The sequence below is a fragment of the Spironucleus salmonicida genome, chromosome 7 (assembly GCF_000497125.1).
Source record: "Spironucleus salmonicida strain ATCC 50377 chromosome 7, whole genome shotgun sequence".
In the NCBI taxonomy this organism is placed as follows: domain Eukaryota; phylum Fornicata; order Diplomonadida; family Hexamitidae; genus Spironucleus; species Spironucleus salmonicida.
The window spans coordinates 1,387,033-1,406,606 of NC_090602.1; the positions used below are offsets into that span (position 1 = coordinate 1,387,033).

Genomic DNA, 19,574 nt, shown 5'->3' on the forward strand with positions numbered 1-19,574 from the left:
TATAATTTATAATATATTTAATATAAGTAATAATAAGATCAAAATGACTTCATCAGTAACAAACTTTTTGAGAGCATCTCCAGTCTTCAACAGATTCACTACTATATTATAAACTCTGAATCTACCAGGAAAAGTGGAAATAGAAGCCCGTGTTGGTAAAATTTCATAAGGAAGATATCGATACCAACCAAATTTTCTTACTGAATCCCTAGTGCAGGTATAATACGTTGATATTTCCGATGAAGATTTGAAATTTTTTATCAATGCAGTTTTAAAACAGTAGAAGCTTCCACCTTTCCCATCTTAAATTTTTGAGCCTCAATAATAAAACCTTCAATTCTCACCTTCTATTCCTTAAGAATATTTTATTTTCTTAGGTAATATACGCAAACCAAAATTTGAGCCATTCTATCAAAAGTCAATGAAAATTGAGCAGCCATTTCCGTTTTTAAATCTACGGAAAAGAGAGGATATCAACAATAGAGTTATAGAAAATATTGCTAAAATAAGATTAGCTAACTTTGATATCTCAACTGTTTTTGATTTTGATTACAGAATAAGCATAAGTCTGGAAATTAAAGTGCCACCGTTTGTTGATTCTGGTGCAGAGAGGCGGAAAAGAGGCAGTGTTATTTATTAAAATGTTTAGTGTGATATGACAGAATTTGGTGACGGTGATGACTTCCAGATTGAATTGGAGGGTGATAATATTGCTACAGTTGTTGAAGGAATAAGAGAGATTTGTTGTGTTCTAAGCGATTATTGTGATATTTTTGATGGTGACGAGCCAGAAAAGGTAGAAGACGAGGAGGAACTTTAAGAAGATATCAGTGATGAGTTTGACTGAAAAATATATTTAATATTATGTAATTAATAATATAATTTCTTCTCCGCAAAATGTCTGACGAGGGTGATCGTGATCGTGAATTTGAGGATTTAGACCAACCAGAGCAACATCTTGAAAAATTAGTGGCTGTAACTGTTAGTAAAGGCCAATCATTTATTAAACATGACTAGTTATTAGAATCCGTTATTTTAGCACCTACGGCATCACGAACTTTTTATATGCAAGCGCCATCTGTTTTCGCAGCTGATGGACAAGACGCAGCGAAGACAACAAAATAAAATGATAATTACGAGAAGGCCTGCAAAAAAATGCAAGAGCCTGGACAAGCTGTTAACGTGGAGATTTAAACATTAGTATAAACAGAAGTTTTAAATACAGGAGCAGTTATTTTAACTAAAACTGCGTATGCGAAAGAAAAAGGTGTGGGAACATGTCAATAAACATTTAAAGATTAAGCTGTAGAAGTAAATTATGTTGACATTATGTCATTGATTAAAGAGGAAGAGGTAACTTTGGTACAATAACCAGATGATGTTGAATTTAAGAAGAAATAAGAGGGAGGGATAGATTTTGATGATGTTGGTACTGCATATACCAAAACTGAGGGTGATGATGTTTCAGAAGCAGGAACAGCATACACGACAGGAACATAAAAAACTGCCGATTAAAGTATTGGTTAAAGTATAGGGTCTACCATTGGTAAAGATGATGATGAAGGTAAAGGTAATGAGTTAAGAAAATAACGTTTATAAAGTTTTGAAGGTAGAATTTTTAATGATCCTAAATTTGTAAAGTCAATGTTATTAGCAGAATTATTAGTTTAATAAAATCCTTTAATAACTCGCATTTGCAGTTATAGGGCACAAGATGTGTAGTATGATCCTGACTTAGATTATGGCCAAATTCTACGATCAGAATTCACTGTTTCTAAAGATAATACATAAGTTTCAAAGAAAACACCTTTATAGCTTAAATAACTGTATATTTATAAATCTCCATTAATGCATTCTCTTAAAGTTGTTTGTTTAGATTTCTCTCCAATAGATGAACGTCTGTTGGCAGTAGGATATGCAGATACTAATAGTGCACCTTCTGATGAACATTATGGTGCTATTGCAGTTTGGTAGCCAGAAAATCCGACACATCCTAAAATTCATTTTTTTACTAGATAATAAATTACGTCGCTTGCATGGCTTCCATTAGGTAAATCTGTAGTATCTGTTGGTTTTTCTGATGGGTGTGTGGCAGTTTATGACTTTAGACACTTATAAATTGATTCATAAGGATATGCAGTCCCTAATTTAGAAAGTAATAATAAAACAGGAAAACATACTTCGAAGGTATGGGATTGTGCTTGGGTAGCTGGTGATACTAGTAGCATGAGTGGTGACAATGTGGTTAGTACTGATTATGATAACTTAATTACGGTTAGCGCAGATGGACGTGTAGTAGAACGTAGTGTTAAAAGAAGTTTCGAATATAGAGATATTCTTACATTAACCAGTGTAGGATCACACCCTGTAGCTATTAAAAGTGTAGATGATAAGAAGAGCACTAGTAACAGAATGACTATTATCAGAAAGCTTTCTGCTGGTTTAAGTATTGATTTCTTACCAGATTAAAGCACATATTTAGTATCAGGAGACGATGCAGTTATTAGAAAGGCTAGTAGAGCATACTCTGAATAAACTCTTATGCAATATACAGGACATTTAAGTTCAATTTACAGAGTTCGTGTTAATCCTTGTACACCAGGATATTTTTTATCCTGCTCTGCTGACAGAACTACTAAAATCTGGAATTTAGAATCATAATAAGCACTGGTATCTCTTAGATCACCTTCTGAAGAGCATGTGTATACAGCAGAATGGTGTCCTTACAAATCTACAGTTATATTAACAGGTACAAAGGCAGGAACTGTTGAATTATGGGATTTAACTGAGACCACTGTATCACCTATGAAAGTTATCGACAGACTACAATTTAAGAAAAAAACTGATGATGATGAGGAAGAAGAAAAACCTGATGAAAAAGAAGAAATTATTCCAGTACGCGTTGTTTAATTCAATAAAAAAGTACCGGTCTTCGCAGTAGGTTATGAAAATGGTTTCGTATATATTTATAGACTTACAGGTGTAGAAAATGGTTATATTTTTAAAAATGTTGACTAGGCTAATTTCTTAGAAGTAGAAAGCGAAAGAATCGCAGCGGTTGTATAATAATAAGAAGGTGCAGAAGAATGATCACTTTTATTTGAAAAGATATTTCTATAATTTTTACTATTCTAATATTTTTCGTTTTTCTTAAACCTCTTAAATTTTTGATAAAGTTTTTTCTTTTTTCTACTACACTAATTATAATTTTTCATGCTCTAATATTTTTAATAGCTATTCCTAAGTTTCTTCCTTATTGTGTTATTTATTTTCTAAGTCTATTAGTTGTTATAACTTTGAGTTTCGGATAGCATTAACTTTTTAATCATGATGTCTGTATATTTATCCAAGATTATTATCATAATTGCCTCGCCATTTTGTTTTGTTTCTCTATTATGATTTATTTGACCTAAATGATAAAGAATCAGATTAATACTACTCATCATCACTAGTTTCTTATAATCTTGTTAGCATTTAATATTTTAACATTTATCTATTAAGATAATTAATATACTTTTCAATACTTACATTTAGTTATAATATATCGTCAGGCTCCTTAAATTGCTCGATGACCAACTCTTAAGGGTCCATATACATTTGAGTACATAGTTTTTACATTTTTAATTTATAAAAACTATAGATATTATATTAATATTATAAATTGTCTTTTCAAATAATTACATTTTCTACCCATACTTTCTTACAACCATGTAGTGTATATATTTAATAAAACCTTATAATTATTATTCCTCAATCTTATCCTTCTCTAAACCTAGAAGATATACATATAAGATTAGTAATTTTTATGATATGGAGTTATATAACAATTATTATTATAGAAAATTCAATTCCATAATATTAGTTATAACTCTATTATTATATTAGTAATGTGGATATACTCAACCACTCTACTAATGCCGCTAACAATTTTCTAAATTCTATAAAGTTCAACAGGTGAATTCTTACTATAAGAACCATACTAATAATTATCTGAGTCATCTTAACATCTATTGAAACTACCTCCTCTCCCAATATTTCCAGCATCAATAATGACACCAAATGCATCACTTTCCTCTATGAAGTTAAAGTTTGCTGATCTACTTTCATCCGGGGAAATTAAACACCACTGGTAGCATTCAATCCAGAAAGAAGAACTAATTTTTTCTCGCTTCGAATCAATCGAGTCTACTGGTTGTGAGCATTTTCCCACCAATTTACTCCTGTAATGTAATTGTGGTGTTACTACTTTTTGTAGATATTGTCATGATGAACTTGATGATTCATGCGAAAAATTTACTTTCAAGAAAGCATTTTGTGCCTCATGTGAGATGGAAACTGATATTTAAAGTGAATTTTGTACTAAGTGTAGTCAACCTTTAGCAAAGTTTTTGTGTAAGATTTGTGGCGTTTCCAGTAACTCCACACCTTTTTCTCATTGTAAAATTTGTGGCTGCACAACATTCCCAGAACCATTTCATTGTAACATTTGTAACCGATGCCATGGCTCTCTACTACATGACTGTACTCCGCTTCTTACTGATCCCTGCCCTATTTGCTTTGCAAATTATGATAACTTGCTATTTCGACCATAAACACTAACATGTGGGCATGTACTCCACTAGTCATGTGTTGAAAAAATGAGCCATAACGGACCATTCGAGTGTCCTTTAGATAAGAAGCAAGTGGGAAGCTATATTAGTTGTAAAGCAGACTGGATAAAGTTTATCAGCATTTATGCAATGACAGAAATTCCGCTTTATTAAATTGGTAATTATTATATAATTTAGTGTAGTGTAGGTTGCCCAGAGTTTGTTGCTAACTGGCATTCAAAAGGATATATTTGCCCTCATTGTTTAGGTGTTAATTGTAGTTAAAAAAGCGAATATTTGGACTAAGATGCATAAGAAGTAATAACTAATTAGTATTTATTAATCAAAAAAAAGCATAATCGATCACCTATATATCCTTTGATCTTGTCACCAAGATCTGATAATTTGGAAATGGATGAAGTTATATAAGATTATGTGGAACGTTATCGTTAATTTTGGGAATCACATATTCCAAAGTTAATCAATCCTTAGGGTCCTGTTCCACTTCGCGAATTCGTTCTAGCGTACTGTCTAACTCGTGTTTTCGACGAAAAAGTAGGTTTTGCCGCAATTAATTTAATGCACGCTAGATAAGAGTTTCCAGAAAATGTGAGGGATTTAGATAAAATTAGTGTCGAAGCAATAGTCGAAGTTAGAGAATTGCGGAGGTTGAAGTTGGAATGAGAGAAAGTTCGGTGAATGATTTAATTATACTCTCATGCTAATGAGTGTGATATTATTATTTAAGGTAATAGTATATTTATAATTTACTAGTTCAGTAAATAATATAAATTTTATATGCCGTGGTTTGTTTTACTGATATCTTGTGCTCCAATAATATTTAATATGTAAGAATCATATTAGTTGGTTAAAATAGTGATGCATGTAATGTAATGATTATTCACAGAGTTGAGTTGATAATTATATTTAACCTTTACAGACTAAATTATAAACATAATAAGTAGACAAATTTAGAAATTATGAATATATAACGAGAGAAGTTAGTAAATTTATTGGTTACAATTATATAATATGCTATATGATTTGCGTTTAAAAATATTTTCATTCATATAAATAATTATTTTATATTAATTATCTTTACACTATAAATAAACAAGTTAAAATGGAAACAATAATAAAAACTAGATTTGATAATTTTAAACAGAGGTTAGAAAACTATGATCGCATGCGTCTAGATATTGAGGGCAAAGATTATGATGAAGAAGATTATACCTTAAAACGTGATGTTACAAATGTAGAAATATTGTTTTACAAAAAATTTTATTAGTGATTTGAGTATATACTAATATGTAGGTTACTTTCAATTTGTTTATACAATTCAGTTGTTGTGTATTATAAAGCAACGAAATAAACTACAGACTTCCAAAGTTAAATTTAATTGATAATTATTTATTTAATTAGCTACTTATATATTTTATTACTGTAAAATGTAAAATATAATAAATTATATACATAAGTAAATATCCTCAAAAATGAATCTACCCTCTAAAGTACTTCTATCATATCTTATTCCCACAGATTCAGTTGATATTGATGTTAATAACTTATTAGATCACTAAAAGGCATTATTATCTAGATTCAATGAGGTTATTATAAATGCAAATCCAACATATCTTATTACTAGCTAAATTTAGCACATTTAGACACTTATTTCGAGTTTTAATTCCTTATAACTTTCATAATAAGAGATAGCCTTCATTGAGAATACTAAAATTTTCTTTGGGCTCCGTTCAACAACGTTAGATGAGTTTGCAGCTAGGTTCTAAATTTAATCAGATTAGGTGGTTGAAACTATTAAAATTAAAAAAGCAAAAGCAAAAGTTTAAACTTAAAAACAGCAGATAACAACTTAAGAGTAATTTGACACCATTTTCTTCGTTTCATCTTTGGAGAATCAAATCAAGATGTACAAACTTAATTTTGCGAAAACAAGTTATGCTGCAATGACCAATAAGGATTTATACTTTAGTTTAGTACCAAAATATTAGATATGTTAATTTTATTAATAATATATGACGATCGCCGATCATATTTTTTTAATTGATGAACTTTTAAAAAATAAGCAATATATTAATAAAATACAGTGCTTGTGTACCAAAGAAATTTTATATGAGTTTCCTACTATTGGTTAAAAGGTATTTTAATATATTATTTAGAAAAAAAATTTCGGGGATTAATTATTTGATCTTAGAAAAGAATTGGATATATCTGATAAGGATTTATACTCTGCGTGCTTTGAAGGACTTATTTCAAGAACTTAATAGTTTACAATTTGTGATTAAAATATTGGACATTTTTATTCAATCTTTGATCAGTTTATGACAAAAGATGAGTTTTAAGAACTGTTTAATGTAAACTAGCACTATTTTGTCTAAAAAAATTAAATTAATACAATAAATATATTAACAATTATTGGAAATTTGAAATTCTAAGCTGATATTAACTTAAACCCCAAGCTGTTCTTTGTTTTAGATTATGAATTTGACGGAAATGTTAAATTCTTTGCTAACAATATGTAGATGTAAGAGATTAAAATTTATTATGGAAATGAGTAATTAGACTCTTCTGTAATTGATAAGATACCCACACAGATTATTAAAAATCTTAGTAATTATTCATTTAGACTAGATTGTAAAAATTAATTTGTTTACTGTCTATTTAAGCTAGATGATAGTTTTTATGAATGGTCATAATAATTATCTAATAATTCATTTACCTCTTATTTATTAGAAGATGCTAAAATTTTAATACATTCTTCACAATGTAAAAAATTAAAGTATAATAATAAAATTTTAGACTATATTGATGGTAACAGTATTGATATATTAGAGTTCACAGACTAACATTTGGATGTATAGCTTCTTGATATATTTGGAAACATTACTAATGAAATTATTTATAAACCAACGATTCAATCAACTATCTCAGCAAATATTGACTTTACCCAAGTTGGATAGTCAAAACTTATAGTAAACAATTTATATCCAGAAGTGGTGTATAACTATAAAGATTAGAGAATTCAGAAAATTATTGATACTGATCTTAACTTAGAATTATTTATCACTGAGTTTGGTAAGAAAAAAATAATTCATAAGCAACCTCTACCAAAAATATTTACTGAAATCGATTTATCAATGTATGAATTATTTTATGTACAATAGTTTGAAGCTGTTATTAGTGGTGTTATTGAAGGAAAGATAATATAATGTTCAGACTCATATGTTGTATAAGGTTTCCCATGTTTGTGTAAAATTTATAGTTATATAAACTCAATTGATATTCATCTATTTAATTAACAGTGCAATTTATAAAATGTATAAGTTTCTGTAACAACTTTTTAAAGACCTTTAAGTAATTAAAGTGATCTATTAACTGATAAAAATGGGTTAGTTTCTATTAAGATTGAAGAAGGAAATACGCCTCAAGCGATAGAAATTTAATTTTAATATCTCGAACAACTGTATAAATTATCCCATACAATCTAATGCCATGATTCAATAATATTGCCTTTACTTAATGTGTCCAAAAATGGCACGATCAAAACGTTTATACCAGATTCTAACCCAATGAAGTACTATATTAATAACGAGCCTCTTATATACAAAGATGGCACTCTTTAGCTTAATAATACCATTTAGTCAGGTGAACATGCACTTTATGTTTACAATAATAACATTCGAAAGAAAGTAGCTAGAGTTAATATTTTAGAGTAAAGTAACATCAATGATGAACTATTACACATAATTCCCATTGATGATAACACTTTTGCTGTTAGTAAATGCGATATATCTATTTCTGGTATCTTTTCAAACAGTATATAAAACTTTTAATTATCATCCCAAAATACCAAATTTTAAAGTGTAAAACCTCCATAACCCCCTCATTTCAATATTTCACAAATTTTACATATTTCTGAAGAATAAAAATACAACTAATTACTGGCAGGTGCTTTTACCGATTCAGAGTGCACAGCAACATTTGCAGCTCCATTTCCCTCGATTTTTATTAAGGAAAAGTAAGTTCAACCAATGTAATAAATTATGTAAGCCGAATGTATGAATAATTGTGTGGATGGAATGCAAAGGTAGAAGCAAAAACGATCAGCGTTTATGGGCGGTGCTAATTTTAGTGCCAATAGAATGGAAGGTGGAATGAGTGCACCATGTTGTTTTGCTGCTCCTGGAGGCTATATGGCTAGAACAGACGAATTTCTAGAAATTTCATCCTAAAATATAACTGAGATATAGCATTTTGCAGGTCCTGATCTCGCTTTGAAACCATAAAAAATCGGCTTTTAGATTACTGAGCATGCTAATTATAATACAATATAATTAACATATACCGGTCATACAGCTATTTTGATTTCTTTATCATAAAAAGCAAAAATTTTGACTCTTCAAAAATCTGTTAAAAAGTCACCGTTGCCTGTTGAACCTTATGAGCAGAAGAGATAAAATTTAACAATTAGTAACTTTATATTTTCTAGTTCTGGAACTACTATTAATACAAATAATCATTTAGCAAGACATTCTCCAATTTTAAAAATGTTGTATTCGTGGCACACATTCAATATACCGCAAAAAATATTTTTAACACATTAAAATTCATGCGTTGAGTTGATGTTATTTATTAAACTGAATGATTTCCCGTTCTTCGAGTCATATGGAAAGGTAATATTTACTAACAAAATGCTAGTTAAAAGTGTTATGTCTGCTTTCATTTTAGATGATTTGGAGTATTTAGATATTGTTGGGAAAGTATTTTGGAGTTTAAATCCTATTGAGCAGTTTTTCGTTCTATTTTCATAAAAATAGCGCAATTCCGATAATTTTGAACAATTCATAGCACTTTGTGATAATAAAAATGAGTTTGACGAGTCAGATTTTATAAATCAATGCTTTTTGGCTGAAAATCAATTATATTAAATTTAGTATAATAATGAATATAACGAAATGGAGTTTTATAGTTAAACTGATTTAACTAGTTTCAGTTACTGTGATATGTTTAAATAATTACTAACATTCGTTAGAACCCCAAATTTTAGTTAGATGCATTAAACTTAATATAATATATTAGTAATTTTGCTTTGGAATTAGTAGTGGAAAGTGTAGAAACTTGAATCTGAAGACACTGTTTAAAATCATATTTCTGGAAAACTTCTTCTAAATGGTCAAAGTACCTGTACTTTGAATAGAAAAAATACAATCTAACTGTAAATTGGTGGTAAATTTATGAAGAATCTTAATGTGCATTATTAAATATATAATGTGGATATAATTCAGGAACATAGTATTAATTAATTTGATCTAAATGAAGTTGAGCATCAAATAACTTTAGCTGAAGTTTATCCTAAACAAGAATTTTCTTTATTCCTTAAAATTTATCAAAATGAACTTTTAATTAGCACATTCAAGTTTGAGGTTTAACCTAATTAAGATCAGTTTAATATAATAAACACATACTAAACTGCACAAATTAATTGTATTGAGGATTGGATTAATTTGATGATTTAGTATCCTTAAATTAAATAGAAAGATCTATGCCAAATTTTTATTAAAAAGACTGGAGATAAGAGTATTGCATATCAGTTTTACTTAAAGTTACTTAGCTTTGGTATTTTTAATCCATGGCTTTTGCGATATTCTGATAATTAGGATTTAGTAGGAATGTAGGCTATTTATTTGCAATAAAATAGTTAAGATTTTGTTTAAATGTACAAATATACAATAACAGAATAATTGCCGTTTATTAGAGAAAGATGCCTGAAAAACGAATGGAATATCGAATTCTAAAAATTTATATTAAGGAGTATTTTTAATTGCTAAAATGGATTACTCTTTACACAGTTAGTGAAGCATGGCTATATGCGCTATGCTGGACCTCTTTGTGACATTGTATAAGATAATGCTAGATATAATGTAGTTGTTGGATATTATTAAAAATGTGTTAATAAACGTGATTTTGATCCTAACTTATCGTTTAACTAATTTAATATTTAGTTTAACATTAATATGGATAAAATTACTAGGGTATTTAGTTATAAAATTGAGAATTAGATGTTTGTATCTAACTAAGAAGTATAAATTGGTATTGGATCCTGGGCATACGAGCCAGTTAAAAAATGCTCATTAAAAGCTAATTAATAAATATATGTTCCTTCTGATAAATATCTGACTATTTATCGTGATACATTCTCTCCCATTATAGTTACACCGTAAACGCTTTAAGTGGATATCTCTATGATCTAGCATGGTATTTAGGTGAGCAAAGGTGGTGCTCCTATTAGAAATTTACTTGTTATTTCATAGAAAGACAATGTTATTTAATAGGTAACTTACACTGATAGGAGCGGAAGGGCTCGATGCTCCGGGAGCGTAACTATTTATGAATCAATAAACAATTTTGTAACGCTCTGATTTTACTTTTAACTACAATTATTTTATTTAATAATCTTATTTATATATTATTATACCATTAGTAATATTAATAATATTCTAAATTTTATAATGCAATTTTAATCTATGAATAGACCTATAGATAATGCAATATTCAACTTCAACCCGAATGATGTTTAATATTCAAATAGCATAATATAACTTCAACCGTATTTAAATTCTCTAATTTTCGGCGATTTTACATAATGTTCATAATAATAACTCCTAATTGGTTTATAGTTGAATTAACTCTGTTCACAATATTTTCTGCAGCAGGCAGATATAGTAGAGAGTTAATGTCAAACTTAAATATAAAACACAATGAATCAGTAAAAATCACCAATAGAAGTGTAAAACTACTAAAATTAAATTTCAACACTCAATTTTTAACTTTAAGCATATCAATAGTAAATAAAATAGTTATAACTTAGTTATAATCAAAGAAATTAAGAATATTTAACGCTCTAATAGTAGGTTGTTACTAATTAAGATCAATTTAAAATAAACTAATTATAATAGGAAATAGATATTTTGCGATAATAACTTTAATAATCTAATTAAGCTACTTCATGTAAAAATAATTAGTTCCAGTCTGGGAATTCTTCAACTAATGAATTAAATGCAATGAAGTAATAATATTAGCTTTTAGTTCAAGAAAATAAAAGACTAGTATCACTTCAACAAGCACCACCATATATGAAATAAATGGCTGCTATAAAACAAGCTAATGAATTAATTCGTTAAGAAAATATTAAGCTTAAAAAATAAGTGACACAAGTCTAAGGTGCATTTCATCGTTGCTAAGTTTGTTTTAAATTTTTTGAATCTGATGATTTTTTAAAATAACATATTAAAAGAAGACATTAACCAGAAGATACATTAAAAATGAGTAAAATTATCAGTAGTTATAGTTAATAAAATTTAGTTTAAGATTAAAAAAGTGTATATAAAGAAAATTTCTATGTCAGTCCAATTATTAAATAAAGTAATTAATAACCTATAGTATAAGAACATAATTAGCTTAATAATGATATTGTAAATGAATCTGGATCATTTGATTCTGTTTTAAAAAGTCTTGAGGAAATAGACAAAAAGTTAGCTGGAAAATAATTGTAAAATGTTGTTAAGGATTAAAGCGGAATAAGTGACAAAATTTAAAAACTGAACGAAAAAACTGACAAATTACTAAATAGTATTTCTGCAATTGAAGGAGTGAGTGTTGGGGAACTAAAGTGAAAAATCCAATTTGTTCCCTTATTGAATGTTTAATTTTATATAAATTTCTCTAAATAGTAGTTAAAATACTAATGAAACGCTTACATACTTTAAAATTCTTGCTAGTAGTATATATTAATTTAGAACTAGATAATGCAGGAATAATCATACAGTTAATTTCATACAATATTTAAAATAAATAGTATTAAGCTTAATTTACCATAATAAACGTCAAAATAAAATTATTAAAATTCTAATTATATAATTTATTTATATTAAAATAATTCTACGAAAAGCATATTATAAATTTGCGCAAAAATACTAGAAGCCATTACTAAAGATAACTGTCTAAAATATTAAATTTCAATTATTTCTAGTTGATAATTATAGAAGAAAATTAAACTAGTGTTTAAGATTGTAGGATAATAAAAAGTCAATGCTGTAATAAAACTAATTTCAAAAACTAATTTTGTAGCAAAGTTTTCAAGGGTTCATATCATATGAACTATATTAAACAATTGTCAATCCTATAATACTATTAGAATTTTATAGTTATATGAAGGTTGAAGAAAAGAATAATGCTATATTATTTAATTGATAAAATTTGTTATATATTAATCGGTACTAAAACAGTTCAATAAAGGTAATTTTTATATTAAAATATTTTATAATGAAAGTCTATAATATATAGATTACATAGAATATAAAAATTAAATTGTTTATCATTTTTTTAATAAAGACGCAGATTTGAAGCAAGTCAATACCAGTTATGATATAATATTACTTAATAATAGCTTTTCTTATGATATATCTTCTATAATACAGGCTTTACATAGTAATATAAATTTTTATTAACCGAAACTTTTACTAAAATCGTTCATAATAAATTTGAATTATACATGGTATAATAATATATATAAAGAAATAATTCAGGACATTATAAGTTAGTATAAAATTTTTATTTTATGAGTGGCTATTCATCCTATGTTTTTAAAATTTTATTAACATATCATATGGAGTTTATTTTCAATCTTTATATACGTTTTATTAGTTATTAAATTTATAGAATCTTTAATTTATTTCACAAATAGAATTTAATAGTAATAATTTTATTCATAAATCATAAGTATTACTTTTAATCTTTACATAAAATAATCATTTATTAATAATTAAAAATGAATTGATATATTGAATTTAAGTTTTAAGTTTTAAGTTTATTAAAAAAAATAGGAAATTGTACAAATAAATAGTAATGTTTCCTTATTCCATATAAGTATTTTATGTCAAAAATGAAATTTTATAGATCTGCTAAATACTGACTAAATAAATTTATACTTCAATTTATTGCTATTGATTGTCTATCGCGAATTTTCCTAGTATTTTTGATTTGAAAAAACAAATATATTTATGAATAGTAATTATACTCAATATTATATTTTGAACTTAAATATAAAAAAATAAAGTCTTAATTTAACTCCAATTTACATTAAATACCATTCTTCACCATATTTATATAAAATTATTTTACACCATTATAAATACCCAATTAGTTTAGTGATAAACACTATGAACATTACTCTCAATTTTAAATCCAACCCACACAACAGTACTAATTTGATTTATTTAGCCAGCACTACTTTACTTTAAACAGCATTTTTCATCACATAACGTCTTCTTTCTCTAGCTTTTCATCTGTATTCTGTGCCCAAATTTCCTGACTAACGTTCCCCCACATTTATCCTCCAATCGAAACCTCAAAATCACCTTTCCAACAAATTTCCGGCATATATACGCACTCTACAAAGCATAGGTTGTAGCTAGACGCCATTTGATACTATTTGGCACGTGCTCCATTGAGATAAAGTGGAATTACGTCGCTTTTGAGCGCCAGGCACTCCAGTAGTGCCCCGACCATGCATCGCACCTGATTGCGGCAAAACCCAACCCCACACACCCAGAACTCGCATTAACTGTCCCGTTTGATACACTGCGAACGCAGAATCGTTCGGATGCAGTTCCTCCCCCGCTCCTCATTGCTCAAACTCGAAAAATCCCACGTCCCCACGAATGATTAACAGAAATTATGTAACATTTGAATTTAATTTTCATTTTCCACTCCTAATTTATAGACATAAATCCGGGATTTAGCGCTAAATCGAAGCGAGAAATCCGGTTTAGGAACTGGGGCGGCCGCCAGGATTCGCACATACGGAGGCAGCACACAATTTAACTTTTTCACCACTCCTTTATCCTACCGCAACAGATCAATCCTGACGGCGTTCCTACGCGCAGAGACACCTGCATCTGTGCGACCGCTACGGTCAGGATTTCGGGGTGCAGCATCGATGAGTTTGAGTGTAAAGAGTGATGCAAAAATGAATGATTCGGCAGCGAACGGGTTATCAGGCGCGTAGGCTGAGCCGGCAGTGAAGCGACCATCGTACGCGAATAGGAAAAGCGTTGGAAAGTATATTTAATGTACGTTCGGTTCTGTCGGAACTAGCGGGAAATGCTTTTCGAATAGCGCTTTTGCGGTGTCGGAGGTCTTGGCGAGATCTAGGAGCAACTTGTAGTGTTTGGCGAGCATTGGAGTGGATTAAGAAGTAACTATATTATTACTATTTAGTAGTATATTTTAAATAAAAATGTTTCAATGTTAGTTCAAGATTGTTGAGCTTTGCGAAGGTAGGATTAGGGTTTATGAGACCGAAAAGGATTTAGTAGCAGGTACTTTTTATATCTAGCATGAGCTAAAAATTATACCTATGCGATATTTTGTAACATCTTCAGAAACGCTGCTATTTAGTAGTAGGCCTTATATTTATTAGCTCAGCTTTGACACTGATACATTTAACCCTGTTTATACTATTTTGTGTTAGTTGCCAAAGAATTTAGAAGGATCCTCTATATTTTCTTTGAAGGATAAATTTTACTTAGCATTTGGTATGAATTCAATGTGCCAGCTTACTTCAGGCGAAATATTTTTAATTCAAAATAGAAAACTTAAACCATTTTTAAATTTAGAGGAATCTAGATCTTTTTCTGGATGCTGCGAGTTTTAAAATAAAATTTGGTTTTATGGAGGAATCAGGGTACTTAGTGATACTGAAAGTCTATTGAATGATATTATAACATTTGATGGACAAAATATATAAAATACTGAAATTATGGGTTTGCCGGCATGTCATAGTGGATAACTTTGTGTGTTAAATGCAAAGCTAGTTTGTTATGGTGGGAAACGGAATATAACTACGGTAGAGGAAGTTAGAATAATTAATGCTGATAACTCCTATGCATTTTATAACACTAGTAAAGATAAGTTTATTATTTGTAATAATTTTATACTAGGGCCTAGTTATGTTAAAAATGATGTAATTAATAGTGAGATAGTTATCTGATAGATTTAAGTCACTAGCTCATATATAGAAAATAATTGAGCTGCCCACTATAAAAATTGATTCTTCTTTCGTCCGCGATAATTGTTGAATCTCTACATATAATTCAGTAAATTCAGAAGGTTAAAATAATTCGGAAACCAATATATCATCTGATATTTGAACTGTTGATCCTCTATACAATATAATAATCTTGCTGAAGAGTGTTGATTCATCAGGTATAAGTGAGTCTATTATCTCATTAAACATCAATTATGTAGATTAATTTTCTTTAATATCTGCTAAGTATCGCTATCCTGAATGAACAAGCTGAACTAACATTTCTAAAGAACCTTATATTTTTAAGTCAAATTTATAATTCACTTATTTATAATAATAAATTAGTTCAATAAAATATATAGAAACGGAATTAAGAATTATCATTTTGTAATTCTTAATCTATTTTAGACATATTATGTCTAAATTTATACAAACAATGAGAACTATATTGATACTTAAAATCAATTATAATTTTATAATAATCGATTAGAATACGAAACCAATCAGATTTTCAAAACTGAGATATTAATAACATGTGGTAGTTTTATTTATTAAAACTAAATTTAAGTAATAATTTATTCAATCATTCTGGTCAAGCTTATCTGTTAATTTATTCTAACGATAACTTTTAGCAGAATTTAATTTTTGTCTCCCCTATAATATATCTTTTAAACTGAGCCGCATCTATTCGTTTTTAACGATCCTATATTTTTAATTGTAATAAGTCTTATTGACTTTCTTTTAACTTCTACACTCTAAGAATATCATTAAATTATTTTTCAATTACAGCAAGCTACCAATTAATATAATTAATATTTCTATCACATACTTTAATTGATAACTATGTCAAATATGATCTTAATTTAGATTTTCTAGTAAATATGAAGAAGTCTTTCTGCTGTTTAGCAGTAATATTGAGTATACGATACTATTTTGTTCGAATTGATGGTTTTTTACTTCTTACAACCGTGAATACATCCTGGATATTAAATTGAATAACATTATTTTAAAGGTCTAGAGATCCAAATCCAGATGCTTATGAGTTTAAATTTTGATCCGATAGTTTTTAGTTCATGCTAGTGAAGTTAATAGAATCTTCGGATTTGACAGTCATTTTAGATGTTCATTACGTTAGTACGAAAAGACTATAAATTAATATATATTTAAGAATATAATAATTAATATTATTATAGTTCGCTTCTCTTTTCGTTCCACAATGCAGGGCCGTCACTCAAAGTTAGGTAAAGGACGTAAGGATATGTATTATTACTTAGCCAAAGAAACTGGTTATCGCTCTCGTGCAGCTTTTAAATTATTATAATTAGAAAAGAAGTATGGTTTCCTTTCAGATAGTAAGACATGCTTAGATTTATGCGCTGCTCCAGGTGGTTGGTCTCAAGTAGCCGTCAAACATATGCCAGTTGGATCTAGAGTTATTGCTGTTGATTTAGATCCCATTAAAGATATATCTGGAGTTACTGCTTTTTAGGGCGATATTACGACAGAGACCACTAGCAACTAAATTAATAAGATTTTAAATGGTGCCATGATTGATGTTTGCGTACATGATGGGGCTCCTAATGCTTCAGGTGATTATGGACAAGATTCGTATATTTAAAATATTTTAGTTTTATGGGCATTAAAACTTGCTATAAAACATTTAAAGAAAGGTGGTACTTTTGTTACAAAAATATTCAGAAATTCTGAATTTTTACAGTTATAGTATGTTTTTAAATAACTTTTTGATAAAGTTGAGACTACTAAGCCCAAATCGTCACGTGATACTTCCGCCGAAATATTCACAGTATGCTAAGGTTTCAAAAATGTTGAAATTGATGAAAAAATGCTTGATCCCGATGTTGTTTTAAAAGTTGAAAAATAAGAAAAAGTTGAAAACTTAAAAGGTTTAGTTCAGAAGTTAGATTTGAATACCAAACATAGAACCGGATATGATGATGAATTAACTAAAAAGTATTTTGATGTCCTATCTTTTGTTATTTCACCATCTCCAATTGGTTTATTAGCAAAAGCTGGCGAAATCTGTTTCACAGATGATATTTCTACAGACTATCGTTTTAAACCTCTTGTGAAGTAAATAGAAGGTGATGGTGTAAAGTTTAACAAGCGAATCATTAATTCAATCTAAGAGTATAATAGAATTTAGGAACTTATTAAATAGTTAGTACCTAGCGAAGTTGGATAGCTTCTATAGGACGTTAAGGTATTGTCAAAAAGAGATTTGCGAATACTTTTAAAGTGGAGAGAAACGGTTTTGTCAGAAGTATGTGCTTAGACTGCTATTAATGAAGTTAGATAAGTTGCGGAATTTGAAGAAGAGGAAGTTCAAGAAGATCTAAACCCAGCTTAGAAGTAAGAAAAAGCTCTATAAGACCAAATTATTAGCAGAGAAAAACAAGCTGTTAGATAAGATAAGAGGACTATCAAAAAGTAAGCCAAAAAGTTGGCAACATTCGATGGCGAGAATGTTGACGATATGGCTTCAATGTACTTAAGAAAAGATCTATTTACTATTAAGCAAGCAACAGCTGAGTTCAGAGAAGGCGAAATCTGTGCAGACTAAGACCAATCAGATTCTGACATCAACGATCCATCGAGACAGAAAATTGGTCACGATATCGAAGTAAACATTGATGCTGACTAAGAGCAGTATCTTGATTAGGTTGATGAAAATCTTGATTTCTATTATACATAGTACGCTGATAAGCGTTAAAAACGTGAAAATCGTCTTAAAGAACTTGAAGAAATGGAAAGAAAAGCCAAAGGTCACGCAGACATTAGAACAGCTGCAGAAGAGTGGTTTAAACAGCGTGAATTCGTTCAAGAAGCTGAGAAGTCTTAGAATTCAGAAGATTTCAACACCTCCGACGAAGAATTTGCAAATCAATTCCCACTACCAAGAGACCTTTTATCCCGAACAAAAGCCCATGAAAAACGTGTTAAAATGATAGCAAAACAGGCCAAAGAACTTGCAAAATCTAGTAAGCAACTTGATGCATTAAAGGACGAGCACCGGTTTGGTGATGTTGGCATCACTGCTACAAAAGATTTTGAAAATATGAAAAAAGCTTATGGTATCACCAAAGAAACAGGATTAGGTGAGATTGAAATTTTGAAAAAAGGCGAAGCCGAAGAAGAAGAGGATGTTTATGAAGACGAAATAGAAGATGTTTTGGAGGCTGAAACTGAAGCTTTAGACGAAGAAGTTCCAAAATTCAAAGAGGCGAGTCTAGGCAAACAACTTTCTAAAGGTTAAATTGAGGCGACTGCTACAAAAATTGCTTTGGCATCATGCATGACCCACAGAAAACGTAGAAGAGAACTGGAAGAATCTGGATACAACAGGCATACTTTCTATTTAGATGACGGTGATTAGTTACCAAAATGGTTTTAGGAAGACGAAAAGAAGCACTGCTAGCCGATTAGGCCTTTGAACAGCGATGAGATTTAATAAATTAAACAAAAGTTATAAGATATGCAGACACAGCCAAGAACAAAGAAGGAGCGTGAAGCTATTGCGCGTAAGAAAGTTAGGACAAATTAGGCCTATACAGCTGTTTAAGAGAAGACTCAACAAATTATTAATAGAGAAGATTTGACAGAAAGAGAAAAAGTTAAATAGTTAAAATCAGTTTAGAGCAAGCTTTAATAGAAATAACAGAAAAAGAGAGTTGTATATAGTAATATTCATAAGGACGTAGCGTCAACTGCTAAAAGTAATAGAAACACTATTTATGTAGATAAACGTGGTAAGAAAGATTTGAGATAGGAAAAGATCAGAAAAAGAAGAGGGTATTGAGTTATTTTACAGAGAAACATTATTAATTTTATTATATATAGTACTAATATTTGACATAAAAATT

At 29.1% G+C, this 19,574-nt stretch overlaps 12 protein-coding genes across 12 annotated transcripts; 8 read left to right on the plus strand and 4 right to left on the minus strand. All coding sequences in view use genetic code 6, as the record gives it.

Moving 5' to 3' along the window:
* Positions 1-43: 43 nt before the first annotated feature.
* Positions 44-847, plus strand: SS50377_27616 (MRNA capping enzyme, beta chain; the record flags this gene model as incomplete). Its single annotated transcript, XM_067911401.1, has 1 exon — positions 44-847. The coding sequence occupies one exon, from the start codon at positions 44-46 to the stop codon at positions 845-847; it is 804 nt and encodes a 267-aa protein (XP_067762088.1).
* Positions 848-897: 50 nt separating this feature from the next.
* On the plus strand, positions 898-3,090 carry SS50377_27617 (Dynein intermediate chain; the record flags this gene model as incomplete). Its single annotated transcript, XM_067911402.1, has 1 exon — positions 898-3,090. One exon carries the CDS (start codon positions 898-900, stop codon positions 3,088-3,090), a length of 2,193 nt encoding a protein of 730 aa, XP_067762089.1.
* Positions 3,091-3,618, minus strand: SS50377_27618 (uncharacterized protein; the record flags this gene model as incomplete). The annotated part of the gene is made up of 1 exon (XM_067911403.1): positions 3,091-3,618. The coding sequence occupies one exon, from the start codon at positions 3,616-3,618 to the stop codon at positions 3,091-3,093; it is 528 nt and encodes a 175-aa protein (XP_067762090.1).
* Positions 3,619-3,887: 269 nt separating this feature from the next.
* On the plus strand, positions 3,888-5,273 carry SS50377_27619 (CHY and RING-type zinc-finger domain-containing protein; the record flags this gene model as incomplete). Its single annotated transcript, XM_067911404.1, has 1 exon — positions 3,888-5,273. The coding sequence occupies one exon, from the start codon at positions 3,888-3,890 to the stop codon at positions 5,271-5,273; it is 1,386 nt and encodes a 461-aa protein (XP_067762091.1).
* A 439-nt stretch (positions 5,274-5,712) lies between these two features.
* SS50377_27620 (uncharacterized protein) lies at positions 5,713-5,880 on the plus strand (the record flags this gene model as incomplete). Its single annotated transcript, XM_067911405.1, has 1 exon — positions 5,713-5,880. The coding sequence occupies one exon, from the start codon at positions 5,713-5,715 to the stop codon at positions 5,878-5,880; it is 168 nt and encodes a 55-aa protein (XP_067762092.1).
* Positions 5,881-6,082: 202 nt separating this feature from the next.
* Positions 6,083-11,026, plus strand: SS50377_27621 (uncharacterized protein; the record flags this gene model as incomplete). The annotated part of the gene is made up of 1 exon (XM_067911406.1): positions 6,083-11,026. One exon carries the CDS (start codon positions 6,083-6,085, stop codon positions 11,024-11,026), a length of 4,944 nt encoding a protein of 1,647 aa, XP_067762093.1.
* A 105-nt stretch (positions 11,027-11,131) lies between these two features.
* SS50377_27622 (uncharacterized protein) lies at positions 11,132-12,280 on the plus strand (the record flags this gene model as incomplete). The annotated part of the gene is made up of 1 exon (XM_067911407.1): positions 11,132-12,280. The coding sequence occupies one exon, from the start codon at positions 11,132-11,134 to the stop codon at positions 12,278-12,280; it is 1,149 nt and encodes a 382-aa protein (XP_067762094.1).
* A 1,639-nt stretch (positions 12,281-13,919) lies between these two features.
* SS50377_27623 (TRNA pseudouridine synthase) lies at positions 13,920-14,846 on the minus strand (the record flags this gene model as incomplete). Its single annotated transcript, XM_067911408.1, has 1 exon — positions 13,920-14,846. One exon carries the CDS (start codon positions 14,844-14,846, stop codon positions 13,920-13,922), a length of 927 nt encoding a protein of 308 aa, XP_067762095.1.
* Positions 14,847-14,904: 58 nt separating this feature from the next.
* SS50377_27624 (uncharacterized protein) lies at positions 14,905-15,657 on the plus strand (the record flags this gene model as incomplete). The annotated part of the gene is made up of 1 exon (XM_067911409.1): positions 14,905-15,657. The coding sequence occupies one exon, from the start codon at positions 14,905-14,907 to the stop codon at positions 15,655-15,657; it is 753 nt and encodes a 250-aa protein (XP_067762096.1).
* An 18-nt stretch (positions 15,658-15,675) lies between these two features.
* Positions 15,676-15,975, minus strand: SS50377_27625 (uncharacterized protein; the record flags this gene model as incomplete). Its single annotated transcript, XM_067911410.1, has 1 exon — positions 15,676-15,975. One exon carries the CDS (start codon positions 15,973-15,975, stop codon positions 15,676-15,678), a length of 300 nt encoding a protein of 99 aa, XP_067762097.1.
* Positions 15,976-16,285: 310 nt separating this feature from the next.
* On the minus strand, positions 16,286-16,807 carry SS50377_27626 (uncharacterized protein; the record flags this gene model as incomplete). Its single annotated transcript, XM_067911411.1, has 1 exon — positions 16,286-16,807. One exon carries the CDS (start codon positions 16,805-16,807, stop codon positions 16,286-16,288), a length of 522 nt encoding a protein of 173 aa, XP_067762098.1.
* Positions 16,808-16,909: 102 nt separating this feature from the next.
* On the plus strand, positions 16,910-19,510 carry SS50377_27627 (putative FtsJ cell division protein; the record flags this gene model as incomplete). The annotated part of the gene is made up of 1 exon (XM_067911412.1): positions 16,910-19,510. One exon carries the CDS (start codon positions 16,910-16,912, stop codon positions 19,508-19,510), a length of 2,601 nt encoding a protein of 866 aa, XP_067762099.1.
* Between the last annotated feature and the right edge of the window lie 64 nt (positions 19,511-19,574).